The sequence below is a fragment of the Agelaius tricolor genome, unplaced genomic scaffold, assembly GCF_023055355.1.
Source record: "Agelaius tricolor isolate 1412-34295 unplaced genomic scaffold, bAgeTri1.0.p SCAF_38, whole genome shotgun sequence".
NCBI lineage: Eukaryota > Metazoa > Chordata > Aves > Passeriformes > Icteridae > Agelaius > Agelaius tricolor.
The window spans coordinates 1,312,372-1,326,466 of NW_027269298.1; the positions used below are offsets into that span (position 1 = coordinate 1,312,372).

The 14,095-nt window shown below is 45.6% G+C and overlaps 1 protein-coding gene across 2 annotated transcripts in view; it reads left to right on the forward strand.

The window, feature by feature from the left end:
- Positions 1-14,095, forward strand: part of ABL1 (ABL proto-oncogene 1, non-receptor tyrosine kinase) — a 77,926-nt gene that overhangs the window by 43,939 nt on the left and 19,892 nt on the right. Inside the window, exons 1-3 of one of the 2 annotated variants that reach the window (XM_071453969.1) lie at positions 1,282-1,875; positions 10,737-10,910; positions 12,173-12,468. In XM_071453969.1, coding sequence (XP_071310070.1) covers positions 1,791-1,875; positions 10,737-10,910; positions 12,173-12,468 — 555 coding nt within the window. In that variant the 5' untranslated portion in view covers positions 1,282-1,790. Of the gene's footprint in view, positions 1-1,281; positions 1,876-10,736; positions 10,911-12,172; positions 12,469-14,095 lie in introns of those variants that run through there. The other variant, XM_071453968.1, reaches the window with a different exon arrangement.

Consider the following 14,095-nt stretch of genomic DNA (forward strand, 5'->3'; position numbering starts at 1 on the left):
GTATTAAATGGGCATATCCATGTGCGTGTTTTCTGAGAAAAAGGTGAAAGCACTGTGAACATCACACTGTCCTTACTGTTATTTCTTTGCTAGAAATGTGACTTGTGGTATTTAAAAAAAACAAAAACAAATGCTCTTATTGCCGTTCAGTATGGGTTGAGAGATCAAGGATTTTTTTCCCAGCTGTCTTTCATGTTTTTACCCCATGGTTCAGAAGACTGAGGCAAAGTGATGCTGTAAAATAATGTTTAAAGAGTCTGAGCAATGTTTGCTGTTTCGGAGGCAAAGACCTCAGATGCTGGAAGCATGCAGAGTTTCCCCTAAAGTATTCAATGTTTGAAAACCATGGAGGGCAAAAGAGCACAAGCACTAGTCAGAAACCTTGCCAAAATAAACTGTCAGATGTGAAGGCAAGTTTTCAGGGACAAAAATGAAGATTTGCTGCTCTGTTGACTCTGTGTGTGACACACCAAGGGCTCCACACGTTGTGGGGTGATTTGTGCTGGGATCAGCTTCCTAGGCTGTTTTCCCCAAACTCTGTGTTTTGCATTCCTTATGAACTCTGCACCCTTGAGCACCTCTTGCTCCAAGCAGCAAAAGCACCCCGAGCTTTGGGAGATGAAAAGGGATTTTTGAGTGGAAATAATGCAGTTGTATACATACCCAACATGCTATCTCCTTTAGAGAGAGAGATAGGTAGGTAGATAGACTATATCTACTATATCTATAAATATATACAAATTTATACAAATAGAAATAGATGAAATAGATGAAATATAAATAAAAATAATGTTTGTTTAAATGGGACACACACAATAATGCCAGAAAACAATCTATAAAAAATGCATAAGCAGAGAGCATCAATTGGTGTGTAGCCTTGAGAAACATGCCGGGGAAAAGAACAGTAGGTAGTGTGAGAGTGAAAACTTTTGGGCCCTTGTGCCGGAGGAGCAGCAGTAACCGCATTAACGTGAATCGCCGTGCCCGTAATTAGCGCAGAGACGGTGGGACAGGTCCCTGGGCAGGAGCTGCGGCTCCCCCGCCGTCTCTGGGCCGGGTTACCACGGGCGCTGTTCGAGCAGCCCCGGGATGGGCCGTCAAGTGACGCGCTCCGAAGGTTCCCCGGGCGGCACCGAGCTCCAGCACCCCGCCTTTCCCCCTCTTCCCCAAACCTGTCGGTTTCCCCCTCGGCCTCCTGGGCGCTGGGAGAGGCGCAGGCAGGAGGAGGTTAAGGAGCGAGGGCGTTGCTGCATGCCTGATGTCATGGAGGCCGGCGGCGGCGGAGTGAGGGGCCCTTTGTTGGCAGCGGAGCCCCAGCAGCGCCCGCCGGCTGCCGCGCACGGCCGGCACCGCTGACTCTGCCCAACTTAGTTGGCTGCGCTTTTTTTTTTTTCCTTCTTACTGCTTTAATTTTTTTTTTCTTTTATTCTTCCCCCACCTCATTCCCCGCCTCCTTTCCTCTCTCTCCCGCCAAAAGAGTTGGGAAGGAGGGAAGATGGCTGGAGTTAACTCCCCGGGAGAGGAGGTGCGGGGCCCCTGCATTTTCCGCCTCTCGGGCTCGCCCTTGTAATGCTTTTCGGAGCGCTGGATTTCGTCGAGTTTTCCTGGATATTTTGTTTTAGGCTTTTCCTGGATATGTTGTTTTAGACTTTTTATTTTTAAGACTTTTACCGGGATCTTTTAAGACTTTTTTTTTTTTAAGACTTCTAACGGATAATTCCACATAGAAAAGAAGCTGAAGGAGGTGGGGGGGAAGGGAAAACAGAACAGCCGAAGCCAAACTCTAACAAATGAAAATGTTGGAGATTTGCTTGAAATTGGTGGGTTGCAAATCGAAGAAGGGGCTTTCCTCCTCCTCCAGCTGCTACCTGGAAGGTGAGTATACCCCTGGGGGGGCACATCCCGGTCCCACCATCCCGGACAGAGTTTTATCCCTCGATTTTAAACTGGGGCCAGGTTTGGGGGATGTTTGGAGCTGGCCACGTTCGGGCTGGGCTTTGCCGAGCCAGGGTGAAGAACCCAGCGGTGCCGGCGGCGTGCGGACCCAGGTGCCTTTCATTAATGCAGTTACAGAGGGAGCGCGGCTCTACCATTTATGGTTGCAAAATGTCAAGTGATCTTATTGCCGAGCCCATAAACAAATCCCTATCTTCAGGCCTCAGCTTTATTATTTTTTTTTTCCTTGGGGAGGAATCTTCCTTATTTTGGACGTGAAAAAACCCAACGCCATACTCAAGAAAATTTAGATGAGTCCATCGGTAAAATATTTTCAGCATGTGTTAATACGTAACACATTAGTCAATTTTGGTTATCCCCCTTCTTAGCGTGCTTCCCACAGGCATTCGTTTAACTGACTTTTCTTGCATGTTTGCTTTTAAAAAGTGATTTTTGAGTCATACCCGTGGTTACTTTCAGACAGCGAGATGTTAAACATATGGAGTCAACTGGTTTGGATGGAAAGCTTGGGCGAGAGAGGCACCGCGCTGGGCAGGGGGGACTTTGGGCTGAGGTCTTGCTTGCTGTGACCTCAAAGCAAGATTTTCACCCTGCTGTGGCTTCACACCCTGCCTGGAACAGCCTTGTGGTGCCTCCTTTCAGCCTCTTCCCTGCACTCCCAGGGCTGTGTCCATCCCACACGTCCAGGCTCCTTCAACTTCTTTTGTGTTGCTGGATGTTGTTTCAGTAAAAATAATCCTCCTGCCAGGAGGACCGTGCTAACTCATCAAATCAGAGGCACGGAAGGCAGCAGCTGATTTCCAGGGGCCTATCGCAAGTCGCTGTTGCTCAACTCTCAAATATTCGCTGCAGAAACGGCCCTCGGAAATTCATAGGTTAGGAATCTCAAAATCTACAAATGGCTGCTCGTGGCAAACTCACTTGAAGAAGTTTTGGATCGAGAGTCTGTATTTATTGGATACATTCAGTGACTCTGAGGAATTTTTTCTGCTCTCTAAAATCAAAGAACATTGTCCAGAGGACTTTTTCTGCTTATTTAAAGTTTCAGAAACCAAATGGTGGGCAGATGCATGAATAATTTTGATGTTTTTATGTGACTGAATTCTTCTGCGATCTTTTAAGTATACAAAGCCTCTGTCTGTGTTCCCTCCCCTCTGGTATTGCTCAGGGTGTGTGTGGAGAAGGAGCCCCAAGCTGTGCTGGGCCTCCTGTTTGTGCTGCTGGATCTTTCAACACAGCCCTGGGAGAGCGGGCAGAGCATCTGGGGCCTCATTTCCCTCTGCAGAAATGAATGCTGAAGGATGATGTTACAAGGGTGTTGCCCTGACTCTTTCTGCAAGTTTTCTCTTTTGTGTTCCTTACAGCCACTCCCCCCCTCCCCAATTTGCAATGCAGTTTCATAATAGGATTAGAGCATAGTTGGACTTGGCTGTATAGGCAGTATGAGTTAAGAATGTTGAACACAATTAATATTGTAGTATTTCCACCTCCTGCTTCCCTGACACTGTGGCTGTATGTTTGTTTTTATGATGGAATGGGAAATGCATGTTGAAACGACTTTTACTGGATCTCAAGGTAGCTCAGTCTCACTTCTCACCTCAGCATGGGCAAACCCAAAGCCAGTCTCAGAGTTGATGTTAAAGGTGTACAAATGTGGCAACTGCAACCTTAATGTGGCAGTCAGGACACAGACAGCCCAGAACCCCCATAATTGATTGGGGAACTCCTGGAGAGCAGAGATACTCTGCTGAGGAAAAAGAAGTTTAAAATATCAGGATTTTCTGTTACTCCTTTCTAAAGCTGAATGTTTTCCTGGGCAGCTTTCTTATAAACATCACTGTGAGGTTGAAATCATTGTTGAGGAATCTTCCAAAAGAACGGTGGAGGCTTGTCCCAGACTCCTGAATTCCAAGAGCACAAGTGAAATCCATTTGCTTGTGTTGCCCTTAAGAATGTAACAAGTTTTTACATATGGATTTGTTATTTTAAGCTTGGCAGATCATGAGGAGGGGGCAGGGTTGTGTCAAGGGTCAGAAACTCTGGATCATTGCTCCTGGATCCCTGTGAACAGCCTGTGATGGCCAGTCCATTTCCATGCACATCCCTCAGCCTCTGAAAGAGAGAATTAATGAGATGATGGTGATATCATTGGAGGATTTAACTCTGCTGTTGTTATTTTAGTTGTGTGGAAAGCTGAAAGTTTCTTTACTGTAATAGATGAGAAACCTTAAACATAACTGCTTAAAGGCTGGAAGGTCCATTAGGTGCTTGGAAAACCAGTTGCAGCCAGGAGGATAGCTGAAATTTTACTTAATTCCTTATTTTTGTATTCATATGTTAACAGAAATAATTCAGTTCTTGGTTGACGAATAGCGTGGGATGTAACAAAATCAAGTCTATTTGTTGTATTTTCAAACACACTTCTGGAGAATATTGTGCTGAGTCTGGATTTGCTGTAAGGCTGATTTGTTGTCAGGCACGTGTGTAGGTGTACATGTCCTTTGACCAAGTAATCAGAAATGCAGTTTTCTTTTCATGGTGGTCCCTTCTGAAAGGCTTTTATGCTCTGTTAGTTTGCAGGAACGAGGGTTGTTTGGAGATGCTCTGTGTGTGGTGTGGAGGCTGGCAGGTGCCGTGGCCCATGTGCTGCTGTGCAAGGGCAGACTGTCCTGCTCCCTGGAAAAGCTGAAATCTTCTCTTAACTTGATCAAAAATAAGTTCAAACTGGTTCTAACAATGACTGAGTTTTCATATTGATGTTTGAGCTGGGCATTTCTTTGCCTTCATTTCTATTCCCACTAGTAAATATTATTTTAAAATGTGACAGATTTGAATTTCTCTCATCTGCTTTCTCCTGTCTGCCTTTGCCAAAGTGAATAATTCCTCACCCACTTCACACCAAGAAAGGGTAAAGAGTAGAAGGGAAGAGGCACAGCGAGTACTGCTGCCAATCTGATCAGGAAAACAGAATGTGTCCATGTCCCAAATAGGGGCTGGAATAGTCTTGCTGCCTTTTTGGGCTTGGCTCTGCGACTGAAAGGCAAAAGCCTTGTTTCAAACCTGTCAGTGTTCTCTCTGAAGTTTAGAAAAAAAAACATTTGGGGGACACTAGTAAAGTCCTTTTGTTTTTTAACTGAAGAGACTCCTGTCCTGCCAGTTGTCAGACTGACTCTTCTTTTTGGTTGGTTTTTTTTTTTGTTTTTTTGTTTGTTTGGTTGGTTTTTTCCCTCTTCCTAATTTATTTCTTTTAGCATGTCTTGTTACAGCTAGAGTAGACAAGCCTGGGGAGGAGCAGCAGCCTGTGCCCATTGCCCTATTCCTGGAGAGGGATTTCTGTAATGCATTTGGGCACACATTAAGCCAGGCCTAAACTGGCAGCACAGTGACTCATCTGCCCCAATGTCACTGGGAGAGCAAAATCATCTGCCCCTGCTCGGGAGAGCGAATGCATTAACCTGGAATTGCTGCCTCCTTTCTGTATTTCCTCTCTTCCTTGGCTATTTTCTGCTCCTCACCTCATGGCCTCTCATCTACCACCACTCACTAGAGTTCTTGCTGTTATCCACATTTCTGGCTTTGCAGTGGCTTCTTTGTTGTGTGCTTGTTCCAGTGGTTCTTATTTGTTCAAAAATCTGGTTGATGGTGCTTGCTACAGTTTTCCTTGGGATGTGGTGAGGGAAAGGATTATCATTTCACAGGAGAAGTTGTAACTGGTTTGAGACCTGACACTGATCATCCACAGACACGTCAGCCCTTCCCTGAGCAGTCTGTGGGGCTGCTTAGTAAAACAAGGGAATATAACAGTAAATTTTGATGATTCTTGCTTGGTGCTTTCCCTGCCCCAGGGCTCAGAATCAGGGAGACTTTCCTACTTCTGCTCCTCCAGGAAGGAAACAAAACCAAAAGCTATAAAAGTGAAGTAGTCAGAAATACTGAAGTGTCATTGAAGTTCACTTGAATCTAGTTACTCTTTATTCTTCCTCTCTCAGACGTTATTGTCTAAGGTCAGGCAGAACTCAGTGGCAGATTTGGGAGTAAAGTTCAGATTTCTGCCATACCCACTGTTCTACTCCATCCATTTACAGCTGTGATTACCTGGCTGGAGAAAGATGATGTTTGCCATGTCACTGAGGGGTTATAAATGGAATAAACTCAGTGAATGAGTTCAGGTAGAGCCTACAAGTCTGTGTAAGAGTGAACTTGATGAAAAACCCAACAGAGCAACCCACAAACAAACCAACAAAACAAAAAATGACATAAAAAGCCCTGAAATGACGGAATCATCTCTTGGAGGAGTGGCTCAGCTCAGGGGAGTGGGGCTGGATCAGTTTCTGCACTGCTTCATCTCGGTGTATAAATACACAATGTTCAAAAAGTGGTATTTATCCTCATGCTGGCTCTAAGAAGGCGAACTTTCCAAATATCAGCCAAGAGCAGGAAAACCAGCAATTGCCATTGTTGCAGAAGGGTCTGTGGCCTGGGCTGTGCAGAGGGTAACAGCAGAGGCTGAGCCTGATCTCACTGGAGGGATGAGTCTGAAATAAAACATGAATCCCTCCTTCTTTTTGCAAAGATCTGCTTTACAGGTTCTTTAATTTTATATTTAAATCCATATTCCATCAGGCATAGGGAATCTGTGAGGGCCACTAAGGAACAATACTGAGACAGAGAGGCAGCTGCTCCATCATATGTGCTCATAGTGGGAAACATTTGGAAGTATTAAATCTGCATTGCTGTTTATCATAATTTATTCCAGGGGAAAAGGGGAGTAGAGGGAATGTAGGGAAAAGAGAAGGCTTAGGTGGCATGTGCTGTGTTTCCAAAGAGATTAGTAGATGTGTTCTGCACTCCCTTGCTCTACAAACCTTGTGGAAAAAATGCCAGCACAGTTTGTAAGCCCACAGGATGTTTGTTTTTTAGGGAGACAGGAGGTCTCCTCCTTCCCTCGGGACTGCCTCGCAGTCAGCTCTGCAGGAGCCAAGTGTAATTCTGTGCTCCTGCCTGTTTTCCAGCCCTTCTCTTGCATTGTGAAGGAAATTTGCTTGCGTTCATCTAGACCAGAATTGTTCATGTATGAGAAGTTCTCATACAGCCCCTAACAATGATTCATGGCTTTGTATGAACAGTAATGAGTAGGAGATAGTTACACTTACGAAACCTTTTAGTGTGCAAGCATAAATACCTTCTGGGAAAAAAAATTAGGGAGGAAATGATGACATTCTTATGGCTAATGCCTCAAAATGCAAGCTGCTGTTGTCTTATTTCAAAGTCTGCACCGCTTTAATTAAGAGTCATCATTTAGTTGATGTTAGTGGAGAACTGAATTACAGTGCTGCTTTAGGACTCCTATCAGGAACCCAGGTGTTATCCAGAGCAGAGTAATAAATTGCAGCCTTGCTGGGATGCAGCACAAGACAAAGTGGATGTGTGGAAGGAAGGACAGCCCAGCGATAACAGATTGAATTACGCTCGCTTCCTGCCCCATCACCGTGCCAGGATGGCCTCCTGTAGGTACAGCAGCCAGGCTGATTTATTAGGAGGAACCTGGCCCACTGAAGATCTCAGCAGTGCTGTAAAATTGTAGTTAAAACCAGCAGTAGGAGGTGAAGGAGCTGTGTGTTGAAAAAGACTCTCAATATGTAGGAAGAGCAATGTCTAATTCCTGCTCTGAAGGACTGGAATGTCTGGGCAGATTTGCTGGAGAATTGCTCAGAGGGATAAACGCTGCTGACAGCCGGCTGTACGTGGCTCCCAGATGGACATGTCCTGTCTGCTTCTCTCGCTTCATGGTTTTGTGTCCTCAGTCTGCTGACAGTCTCCTCTTGGGGCCCAGACCTTTAAAAGTGTGTTTTGTCATGGTCTATCAAGCTTCTGCTACACTCGGGTCACCACAATTCTGCTCTTTCCTTTACGCTCTTCTCTGTGTTGACTCAGGGCCTTGTCCTCCCTCTCTGGACACTCTTCAAGCTTCATTCACCACCTTCCCCACCCCAGTTCTTAACTTGGGGCTCCTACCTTCTGGAAAAACCAGCCCCACTCAGCCCAGGAGTTGTCTGGCACGTCCCTATCTTGCTCTCCTGCTCCGCACGTTCACACACAGCCCACACCTCTGTTGGGGTGCCCGTGGCTGCACAGGAGGGTCAGACTGGGAGAGACAGAGGGTGTGAGCATCCCCTGATTTCACTGGGAGACCACTGTGGTTTTCCAGCTTAGCAAATTCTCGTGTGTGTGTGTTTAACAGCCCTTGCTCCTGCAGGTCCTTGGTGTTGCAGGTGTTATCCCTGAGTCAGTGTCTGTAGGAATGTTGTTGAGCACAGCCAGCCTTCCCTGACTCCGTACCGCGCTCGTGGGTGTTGCTGGCACTGGCATGGTGTAGTCTCACAGCTGAATTGAAGCACATACCTTGGCATCCCTGTGTAGTGAGTCAGTCCCAGCCTCACCGCGGCCTGGGCACGAGGGAGGGATTCTTGCGGAGCGCTTGGCTTTGCTCCCAAATCCCCATCCCTGTTTGTGCCTGAGCCATCCCCACTGGGCTGTGATGTGCTGGAGTTGGAGGGGAGCCTGCCTTGGATTTCCTGCCTTCCTGTCGAATTAGTGCCCCGTGTGGGAGGCATTTTCCTTCCTAACGGAGTTTATGGTCCATCCCACGGAGCAGTGAGTGCTGGTTTGTCCCTTATTTGGGGGAGAGCATCACAGCATTGCTGCTTGCTGAGGTTGTGTGTCTGTCTCTTGCAGCTCTGCTGTCTGTCTGTTCCAGGTGTTCACTGAAGGTTTGACTCCTTGGAGTATCTGCCATCACTCTAGTGCCCTGTGTTTGATAAGGGAGCTTAGTGGGCTTCAAAGCATTTTCATGGTAAAATGATTATAGCTTAATTTCTGAAAGTAGATTTTCTGTTTCTTGTCTCATTTTCACTCTTGAGGGAAACCCAGGCTATTAAAATATATTCTCCTGCAGGACACAGGAAGAGGAAGCCAGGATGTCAGGGTGCTTTAAAATAACCCCCCAACACACTATCACTTTTTCTGACTGTGGAATCGTTTAGAAAGTGGAATTATTTAACTGCTCTGATTCACTATGGAAATATATCTCCCTGCAGTTACTATTTGGCTAGGAAAATAGGCACAGCAGTGTCTGTATTTGCTATTTTGCTCACATACATCATATACTTTTTCCAAGGAATACAGTAGTACTTATGTACATAAATAACCACCCAAAGAGCCTTTACTAGTGGTCACCTGACCAACACATCAAGGATGCCAGATTGTCTTTGGGTAAATTGTGGCCAGCACTACTATCAAAAATAATATTAGAAAATAATGTGTATTGTTACGATTTGTAGGGTTGAATTTTGGGGGGTTGGTGGGATATTTTTTTTTAGCATTTCCCCATTGGGAACATATTTTGGACATGTCCCAGTCCACACTAAACTTCCATGCCTTTTCTGATGTCAGTTGCATCGGTTCTTCACTGGTTTGCTGGCACAGCTTATATTCAATTTCCAGGCCAAACAAACAGTAGTGTTAAAACCATGTTTTGACAGGATTGCATCTGTGTAGTAGCACAATGCTACTGAGTATTGCAGGTATAAACAGAGTTCTGTGCTCCCAGGTGACCTGACAGCCTAGGAAACACTTGGCATGGAATTTCTGTGTCCCGAGCCCTGTGTGTGCAGAAGAGGGGCTCATGCTGTAACGAAGGGCAGTTCATGGGGCACGGGGCTGCAGTGGCAGTGCCGCGTTTCCTGTCCCCAGGGCCGCACTGACGCAATGGTTTGTGTGCAGCTCTGTGACCTCGCTCAACAGACTCATCCAGATGGAGAATGACCCCTCAAAACACAAGAGTTTCACAACTTATTGTCCTGGCTCTGTGTCACTACAGTCAGGCATGGTGCTGCCAGCACATCTGGGGGTAGCGTGTTAAAGAGTGAGGGGGCACAATTATCTGGAACATTTCTGCTCCAAACTCTACAGTCATGCCCCAAAGTGAAGGACTTGCAGGAGCAACTGCAGTAAAATTCCCTGATGTATTGGGACTTGCCTGATACTTACTGAATATTACATGCCTAATATGCTGCAGGCTATAAAAAACTTTGGAGGTTGGTTTTTATTCACCTGTAAAGCTCAGTTTTCAGGAATCTCTGTCTTTGGAGTTGTCTCAGGGTTCCTAAAAATGTAGAAGTATGCTCAACACTGCTGTCGATTGAGAGTGATGGGCAGGAGAGAGGGCAACAAAAAATACTGCCTTGTTCTCAAATAAGAAGAGAAATGATTAAAAAAACTGTGAAGACCAGAAAGACCTAACTCCTTCTTAAATACCATGTCTTATAAATCTCACCTTGCTTGGCTCCATTTGCTGCACGTTCTAGCCATTTCATTTATAGGATAATTAAGGGATTTACCTTTTAAAGGTCTTGGGTTTGTTTTCAAATCTAACCATTCCAGCAGTTAGGTGTGAGCCAAAGGATTTACAGGCAGCAAACAGCCTACGTGAGCTGCATTTACTGGAGGGATGGAGAAGGGCTTTCCCTTTCCTGCATTTCCTGAGAGGCAGGAGCTGGGCTCCCTGGGAGGGTTGGGGGACAGCTCTGGAGCAAGAGTGTCCTGCCTGTGTGGCAGGAGGTCTGCATTAAGGCACTGTCCATATCTGTCCTCTGACGCACGAGGAGCACACGTGTCGTGAAACAATGCAACTTAGAAAGTCAGAGTGTGTGGGTTGGCCAGATGGATTTATCAGCCAAAATGAACCTGCTTTTTCTTTTCTCTCCCTCTTTGTCCCGCAGAAGCCCTTCAGAGACCGGTAGTGTCAGACTTTGAGCCGCAGGGTCTGAGCGAAGCAGCTCGCTGGAACTCCAAGGAAAACCTCCTCTCCTGCCCCAGTGAAAATGACCCCCATCTCTTTGTTGCACTGTATGATTTTGTGGCGAGTGGGGACAACACTCTCAGCATAACTAAAGGTAAGGTCACTGGCCAGAATTCCACTGGGAGTGTGGGAGAAGGTGTAGGAAGGAAGGTCGCTGTGAAATAATTAAGTTTTACACCAAACCCTGTGGAATTTTGTTTTACTGTGGGAAATCATCTTAAACAAATACAAATATTTCACAAAGTCATGACCTTTTTAAAGGTTATAACTGTCTTTTTTTATTGCATTGGGCAAGAAACTGTCAAAACTAAATTCTCCATTAGGATCAAGAATTTGAACTGAGAAATTAAACTAAGCTGATTTTGGAGGCTGGCCTCTTATTTTCACAGTTCTCCAAAACACAGTCCCTGTATGAAAAATGACTGTACAGATATAAGGACCAGAAGGACTGAGAAAGAAAACGCTGTATGTACTCCAAGTCACATCTACTTACCTTCCTAATTGAAATGATTTTTAATTGTTTATCCACTCCAGTTCTTTCCTAGCTCCAACAAGCCAACTCAGTTCAAATAAAATTTGCTGGATTCATTTTTTAAACTCGAGCGCTATTGGAGCTGGTGCAGAACTGCAGGAGAGCCTAAAAATCTGAAGCATGTGACTTTATTTGGCTTGGAGAGATCCACTCAAGCTTGAAGAGAAACACATGCTCCCTGCTGAGTCAGATACCTATTCTTATAGAAGATTATTTAATGATCTGCTAGGCAGAAAGAATTTATCTTTGTCCTCAACTCCCGGGCTTGCCATGTCTAAATCTGATCCCAACTCTCTGCTGGGCTAATTTGCCCCTGAGCAGGCAGCACAGGCCGGAGAGCTCAGTCCTTCATGGGGACGGAGTGTCCAAGTACCCAGGCCACTCTCAGCCCCTGGCTACCTTAGCAAGCTTAGTGGATGTCAGCTCTTTAGTGATTCAGCTCTCTTAGGATTCCAGCTCTTTGCTTCCCAGGCTGGTCGGGAAGCAGATGCGAGAGAGGAGAAGAAAACATCCTGGGGTTCCACAGTGATGGTTTTATTGAGGGGTCTGTGAAGGGTTCCAGCGATGGCTGTTCTAACCAGAATGGGCTAAACCAGCCCCTTTTTATAGGGTATAAGGGGATCCAAACTTGTCCAATAGTAGGGGTTAAGGGAAAGTGACCTATGGGGTTACAGAGAGATAAGCTGGGGTCCGAGAGGCGGAAGACAGGAGCTTCTTTTGCTATTTCATCACCACTTGGCAATTCCTGTCTTTAAGCCTCGGCCCTCCATGGGGCCCTAGCGAGCTTGGAGCCTGCTCCATAAATCCATTTTCTCTTCCCCAAGGTGAAAAGCTCCGTGTGCTGGGCTACAATCACAATGGGGAGTGGTGTGAGGCTCAGACCAAGAACGGGCAGGGCTGGGTCCCCAGCAATTACATCACCCCGGTGAACAGCTTAGAGAAGCACTCGTGGTACCACGGGCCGGTGTCACGGAACGCCGCCGAGTACCTGCTGAGCAGCGGCATCAACGGCAGCTTCCTGGTGCGGGAGAGCGAGAGCAGCCCCGGGCAGAGATCCATCTCCCTGCGCTACGAGGGCAGGGTCTACCACTACAGGATCAACACTGCCTCCGATGGCAAGGTAGGCTCCAGGCTGTGCAAACGTCGCTGGGATACTTGGTGTGGAGCAGTAGCAATGGAACTGAGCGGTTCTGAGCTCTGGAAGCGGGGCTCATGGTCTGTAGTTACGGTAAACTGTGAGATTCTGACGTGGCTGGGACAAAACAGTGCTGTTCCTGTAGAAAACTATGTAATACAGAAACATTTTATCCCTTTCTTTAAGGGAGAAAATAGTAGAGTTAGATCAGAGCAGAATCTAATAAATCGTTAATAAGAGATCCTGAGAAATCTTGTCCCTTATGTTCAAAAGATAAACTCTGACTGTCAAATCAGAAAAGTCAGCGCCTGTTGCTAATAATCCTGTAAATATTAGGGACAGAATGCTTTCTGAGGTATTCTGCAGTATTTTTAACTACTGTTTTGATTTCTCTACAGTATTTCAGCGTGATCATTGGAGACGGGTAGGCACTTTCACTTTTATATGGGCTTTGTCCCCAGTTCCTTCATTTTTTCCCTAGATTGTTGTGTGCTGTAGCAGTGGTGCAATGCTGTGCTTTGTGGATGCTGCAGAGAAATGTTAGCATAAAAGTGTAGTTTTCCACAGGTTTTTGTTTTGATTTCATGGAAACATTTCCACTGGCATTGGAATTTGGAAAATGTTGTTTTTTAACAAATCTATTTTAAGCAGTGTCTCTTTAGATCCTGTGCAGAAGTTGAAGTGTGGGTCTGGAGCATGGCTGCTGAGGCTCTTCTTGCCAGCATCTAATAGATGACAGATTCTCTGCCATTAAATTTCATCAAAAGAAAAAAAAGTAATCAAGTATAGTAGCAGTCCACTGTCCCCAATTTTCCTTTGTCCTACGAGACCTTTACTCTTCTTAGAGCAAAGCTGACAGCAAAATCTTTACTATGAAAATACAGGGAACCAGTACCCTGTGTTTCCTGTTTATCAGATTCAGCACCCTAAAACCTCAAATAAGATAACCAGATTTTACTTTTTTGTCTGCTTTAACAAATGGGTTGTAATTGAGACAATTCTGACCATGTTATTTAAGGCAACATATTTCCAACTTACGGCATTTTGATTCTTCCTTCTCCCTCCCATGTAGACACTCTCTGTGGTCAGCATCAGCTCTGTGAAGTGCTGACATGCAGCATACTTGAAGGACTACATGGCAATCTGGAATATTATTCCTCCTCCTGTCTCTGTAGTGGATATTCCTTCTATTCCCATAAATGCTGGCAGATGAGCAGTGCTCACATGTGAACGTTTTGAACCGAAGGCTCCTTGGGTTGGTGTAAATAAGCGTGTGTCCGTGAGGAGATAGCACATGTTCTCCATTTGAGCTGTAATAGAGTTTGGCATATGAAGGCTTTCATCCCAGCAGAGCTGTTTTTATCCCAGAAAAACAGTTTTGCAGAGCTCCAGTAATCCATTCAGGTCTGTGTTAGCCAGGTTAACTGTTCGTTTTCCACAAAGTTGCTTGCATCGGTGTTTTTGAGAAAAAGCAAAGTGCAGGTTGGAACAACTCATTAAAGCAGATCTGCAGCTCATGGTAATTGGAAATACAGAATTGAACAGCAGCAGTGACCAAGACCTGTGGCTTTTGGGCGTTGCAGGATCAAGCACAGAGGTAGCCACAGTGCTC